The 6,000-nt window shown below is 37.9% G+C and overlaps 1 protein-coding gene across 2 annotated transcripts in view; it reads right to left on the bottom strand.

Moving 5' to 3' along the window:
- Window positions 1–493: 493 nt before the first annotated feature.
- GOSR1 (golgi SNAP receptor complex member 1) overlaps window positions 494–6,000 on the bottom strand; it is a 49,947-nt gene continuing 44,440 nt past the window's right edge. For both annotated transcript variants that reach the window (XM_082861355.1, XM_082861356.1), the window contains exon 9: window positions 494–4,530. In XM_082861355.1, the coding sequence (XP_082717481.1) occupies window positions 4,406–4,530 (125 nt within the window). In that variant the 3' untranslated portion in view covers window positions 494–4,405. The remainder of the gene's footprint in view (window positions 4,531–6,000) is intronic.

The following is a 6,000-nucleotide window of genomic DNA, read 5'->3' as shown; positions in this document are numbered from 1 at the left end:
GACTGCATTGGGAGTGTGGAGTCTTACCCACCTGACAACCAGGGCAAGTCCTTATGCTGTTATTTTTTAAAAAGGATGCAGAATACATGAATGAGAACATTTGGAGAGGTAATGGGAAGTGAGGGATTTTCAAACTCTTTTGCGGGGTGGGGGTCCTCAGATCTATACAATTAAATGTCATTATTTAGGGAGGGCAAGAACTTGTTTTTATTGCTAAATTCTACTATTTTACATTTCCATCATACTTCCTGAAGTTTCATTTTGCTAAGAGATTCTCCTTCACTTCTTGGGCTAAATTATTAGTGGAATATTCCTATGATGTTTTTGAATGATAGGTGATAGCTTTTCAGTGCCTGTACTGTTTCACCCTGGGTTTTAGGACACCATGAAAAATACTTATTAATACCAAAGATTTCATAACACTACCCCAAACTGCCTTGATGGCACTATTCCAATACAAACAACAGACACACCATTCATATTTCTAATTTATTATTAAATTACATAACAAAGCTTCTTCTATACAGTCAGAAAATGCACATTTAGATGAGAACAAAAAATTAAGTACAAATACAATAAACCTGGTTCCAAGAAGCCATTTTAAAAGCAAAAAATTAGAAAGTGCATTTGGAATAGATTTTTTAAAACCTGTATTGGCATTTTTCATGAGGAAACATCTTCCATCATGGTAAAGTGTGATTGGAATTGATTTCCCTCCCTAAGAGCTAAATAGGATAGGAATAGATGCAAATACTTTGATACTAAAGTAATACTTCTGATACCTTGTACTAGGCACAAAGAAAATGAGAAAGATCCCTTAGGACATGGCTCAGCTGTCTCAGCTTCTTATCCAATAAACATCCTCAAGAGTCACTTGTTCCTCATTTTCTTTTGCCCTATAAAACTTACGGGTGTGCAGATTTATAAAGGAATAACAAGATTAGTTTATAAAGATCATGATGAAAAGCTCTATATCTTTTTGGAGACCAGGCTAAACAACCCCTACCCCAAAAGGAGAATAGAACACAATCATTTTAATTCCCAGCAGAATCCATTTACTCTTTACATTTGCCACAAAATTCAGTGTAACACTAGACATGGCCATTTATCCTCAATAGCTTAATATTGCAAGTTAGAAAATGCAGTCAATTTCCAAGAAATCATATCTGGCTAGTGATCAAACATGAGGTATTAGAAAACCAAAAAGGCTAGTCCAGTTCTTTAAAGTCCTTTTCCTCAGGTTGAGATCATTAACAATGAAATAGAAAATTAATGGTGGGAATGCAAGTCCAAGGTGCCTCAATTCCATAGAGGCCAAAAGTCATTGCATCAAAAAGCTCCATAAGTACATTTTTGTATTCAGCGTCCAACAGGAAAGAACTAAAATCAATATTAATTGGTTCCAGATACAAAAAGTGCCCTCATGATGACTCCTCTCACTGCTCATCTCCACTCTCAGGATTGTACTCCCATGTCTGATCTGAGTACTGGGCAGTATGGAAAAAGGCATTCTCTATAAAAGTGAATTTTGGTAAGCAGGAGAAATGAATAATGGAGAAGAAAAGCCCATATTTTTCTAACATTAGAAAAATATGGGTATGCAATGCTGCAAATTACAGGGACTCCTTCAGCATCGTTATTAATAACAGTAAGAAGAATATAGAAATAGCCAGGAGAGATCAACTGAAGCACTTGAATATCTGGGCTTGAACTTGAGTAATAGATTCATTAAGCATTTTAAACTAAAGTTATCAGTGCACAGTAAAACAAACTCTCAGAAGTATACCTTTTGGAATTTTCTACCCTTTTTGTTGCCATGGTTTTTCATACTTTTAAGTGAAACGGAAAGTTTTGAGTGGTTATTAAGAAGATCCCAAAAGGAAAGATCCATCATATAAGACAATAGCTGAGAGAGAATAACTTCCTCTAAGAGGTAACCTTTGGGACAAGGAATAGAAAATTCCTTGGACCTGGCTCTGACTGGCTCTAATAAGCAATTTACTGTTGGCCCCTGAGCCTAGTAACTGGTTTGTAAGGACAGCAAAAAAGTTAAGAAAACCAAGCTGCTGAAAAAAAAAAAAAAAAAAAAAAGCTAAATGGCACGAAACTGCAAGAGTTCAAATCAGCTATCACGGGATCCAAAATAAGCCTCTACTTGTAAATGGCACACTTCTATCCTCGCTCTAGGGCCTCCTTCTGCAAAAGAAGGAACCATAAAGGACAGAGGAGCACAGCCCTAGCGCTCTACGTTTGGCCCTGGGTTACCTCACTATGGGCTACAGCACTGGGAGGTTAGTCAGACCCACCTGACACCAACATCTACACCACGCTTTTTCAACTTCCTCAGAAGAACTAGTTTCTTTATTTTCATAAAGAAAATAATCAACATAATTCTATTACTTCATTTAAGCACAACCCTAATGGAAAGGCTTCCCAACCATCAAAAGTGTTTGTTTGCTCAGCTGCAGCAAAAGCTAGATTAGCTTGGGCCCTAGTTTTAGTCTCACACCACCACCCATTAATGAACACACCAAACAGACCAGTAAAAAAGACTGGTAGTATAATTAAATAAATAACTTTATTTATACTTCAGATTTTCTAAATGCCGACTATACAGCAACCAAAGTCCCATAAATTCTAGCTGAGGCACAACCACCGATCAAGACCCTTTGAAAAATCAAAGATAATAAAGTGTCAGGGGAGAGAAGTTTTGTTCTCCCAACAGAGAATTAAATAAATGAACTTATTTCTCTGATCTTTTAAGGTTCACACTGGGAAAACTTAAACTTTCTTTTAAGGGCATCCCCAATCAACTGACTGATCAATCAACCCATATTTAGAAAAATAAACCCCATAGTTAAAAAAAAGTATCAAACACTCTTCCTACCCAGAACATAATAAAACTTTGACACCAGCATGAAAAACCTCTCCGTTTCTGCACCAGACCAGAGGTTAGTCTACCCATCAGCCTGTAATCAAATTCATCTGAATATCACCATCAACACTCTGTGATGTAGTTAAGAACTACATACTAATATCCTTTTATTCCCCATGGCATGGTCTTAAGCCAGTACTATAAATACCATAGTAAATTCCAAAGGTGAAGAGTAGCCTTCTTTCTTGGTGAGGAATACAGCTGTTGGAAGTCTTCGGCCTATTTGTGGTAGTTCAGTTAGAGAAGTAATAGATTCACAGAAACTGAGAAATGGTTAAACTTGAAAAGATTTCTGGTGGGTGGTTTAAAATTTTGTCACTGTCCAGGGTGGTAATAGAAAACAGGTGCAGATAGAGACAGATTCTGTTATATGCACCTTCAATAATAAAGCCATTCTCTGGATGTTTGAAAAAGCTTAAGAGATTTGGAATGAATAGGTTTTCACAGAACACAGAATTCCTGGTACATCAGACAGTGGTTCTTAAACTTCTGCTCATAAATGTGGAACACTTACAAATGGAATTATCTGATGGTGACCCCTCACTCAGTGTCTTTTTACATGTGGCCTGTTAAAGAGATCTCACTGAAAACCAAGCGTTCCCCTCACTCAGTTGCCGGTGTTAATCCTGACATGATGAAGAATAGTTGCAATGACAGACACTGGCTTTTTGTCATGGCAGAACTGAGATTTCATTTTCTTACAGTAGTAAATATTAACCCAATGGAAGAGATTAACAAAAAACAGTGACTGACCAAAAAAAAAACCTGTCATTCTTGATGATTTTCCAGGAATACAGTTAACCCCAGAGTGTGCACTATTAAAAAATAAAATAAAGAAAAAAGCTTTTTTGCAGTACTTGTCTTCTATTTCAGACAACCTCAACTGTGTTGAAGTTGGTCTGTGAGCATCTCAAAGATTCTTTGAAAAATGTAATTTTTCTTGAATACCAAAAGAGTTGGGGACAAAGTAGAAATTTATAGCACAGATTATCAAGAAATGACTTGTGATTTCTCATCATGAGTGTAAAATAAAAGGACAAAAACTATTTTTATTCACAACCCCATCTGGTGGCTGAAAGGAAAGCAGTCTTTGGATATAGAGAAACCTGGTTTTCTGAAGAATCCAGCTGTAAGACCGGGCTTGTCATCAGCCTTCAACACTTTCACCGAGGCACGGAAACTCTGTTTCTGATGGGTTTACTTACCTCTTCGGGAGACAAAAGCAACTGAAAACATTTATTATTTTTTTAAAACTAAAAACAGAAGGAAATGTGTGTTAGAAAAGATAGCACAGAAAACCTGTGACTTCAGCTCAACCTGACCACGTCACAGAGTCCGTCACTATCAGTCTTGAATTAATCCTGCCGGTCAGGCTAATTATCAGGTCAGTCAACTTCTCCTTCCTACTTTTTCTTATTCCGGATCAGGGTGTGAAAGTGGTGGCTGTCAAGAGTCCCTGGAGATGTCTCATCAATGGAAAGCATACAGCAGCAATAGGATGGTACAGACACCAATAACACCGCCCAGGATGAGTGAGTCTCGCCGCTTCCTAAGGTTGATCCTCTGGATAAGGCTGTTCACAGCAGGAAAACGATCTTTGGGAAATCTGTATTAAGGTCATATTTGGAAGAAGCCTCTTTAGTGAAAACTCACAGGAATCACAAAAACAGAGATCAGTGGAGTCTAGAAACGATAAATGATGAGAAGAAATAGAGGGGAAAAAAGTCACACTGAGGGAGCTACAGCAAACACAAATGCCCTACTGCTCAAGGGCAAATTCAAGTCTCCTAGTAAACTGCAGTACACAAGAACCATGAAAAGAAAAAAATTAACAGCGAGAGAAGAAACAATGATGACTGCTACCATGTACCGAGGGATTGTTATCAGGGTGGGAGCCCGTGTGGTCGGGAGAGAGGAACCCTGCAGGGCACGGAGGTACAGGTGCAGCCAGCTACCACCACCATTATCCTGAGGTTCCTGTCTTTCCTTTTTTTCCTTCTCTTTCTCTCTCCCTCTCTTTCTTAAACCCCTTTTCTCAGGAGACTGGGAAGTTTTGCCAGAAAGGTTTTGAGGAATATGTGATCTTCTCCCCAAGGTGATAAGCCTCCTTGGATTCAGGTAATTGGTGGGAACAAACTCTTAAGTGTCTCTATAATCAAGTACTGGTTAATTATTTAAAATTTTAAATTTACTTTACAGCAGTAGGCAGGATACCGTAAGAAAGTGGGTTAAACTGCTCTGGCTGTCCTATTTGGGGAATATAAAGAAAGGAAAGAAAATTTTCAATTTTCGGAGTTTTATAGCAGTCACAACTGCATTTTACTTAGTACTGTAAAATATCTTCATATCTTACTTGTTGGTATGTTGCAATCAAAGCACACGCTTCTGCATCCTACATTGTTTTGCATTTCTAGCACTGGTTTCTGACTACACACCTGCAGGTGCATCCTCTTTGTTAACAGAGGTATTATATCAAGGTCAAGAAAAGCAACAACAAAATCACCTAGGTTACTAGAGAGCTGGAATAATCCCTACTCCCGGTGAATCCTCACTGCATTTTCCTGTAAATAAATGACTCTCAGCAGGGACTGTATTGTGTATTTATATACTCTACATATTGTATGTAGAGGTTATGTTTTTTTCTAATCTTGAATTTTCCTGTGCCTAATGAAGAGAACTTTACACACTGTAGGCATTAATGTGTTTTTCAAACTAATCAACAAAAAAAAGGGGACAATTTGCAGAAACACCTTTTAAAATGCAGAACAGAAAGCATGAAGTAATGTGCAAAAACTTATACAGTGTAAGGTACAAATCTCTTTTAAAGCAAATGCTTAATCTTTTCTTGCTTGGTAAAAGAAGGGTCAACAACCCTGTGAGAGAAAGTAAGAAAACTTTTGACATTAGGAAACCCTGTCTATAGTGGATATATTTCTATCTAGTTTATTACCTTAGGGGAACCACCCCCCTCCTTCTATAATAATCCAGTTCAGTTCATGTAACAGGGTGGGGCTGACCTTGTCCTCTGACATCAGGTGTACATACTCACTCCCCTTGGCCAATGG

This window comes from Leucopleurus acutus, assembly GCF_964270905.1.
Source record: "Leucopleurus acutus genome assembly, chromosome: 19".
NCBI lineage: Eukaryota > Metazoa > Chordata > Mammalia > Artiodactyla > Delphinidae > Leucopleurus > Leucopleurus acutus.
Note: the sequence above shows the minus strand (reverse complement) of the source record. Positions and strands in the feature narration are given on the sequence as shown.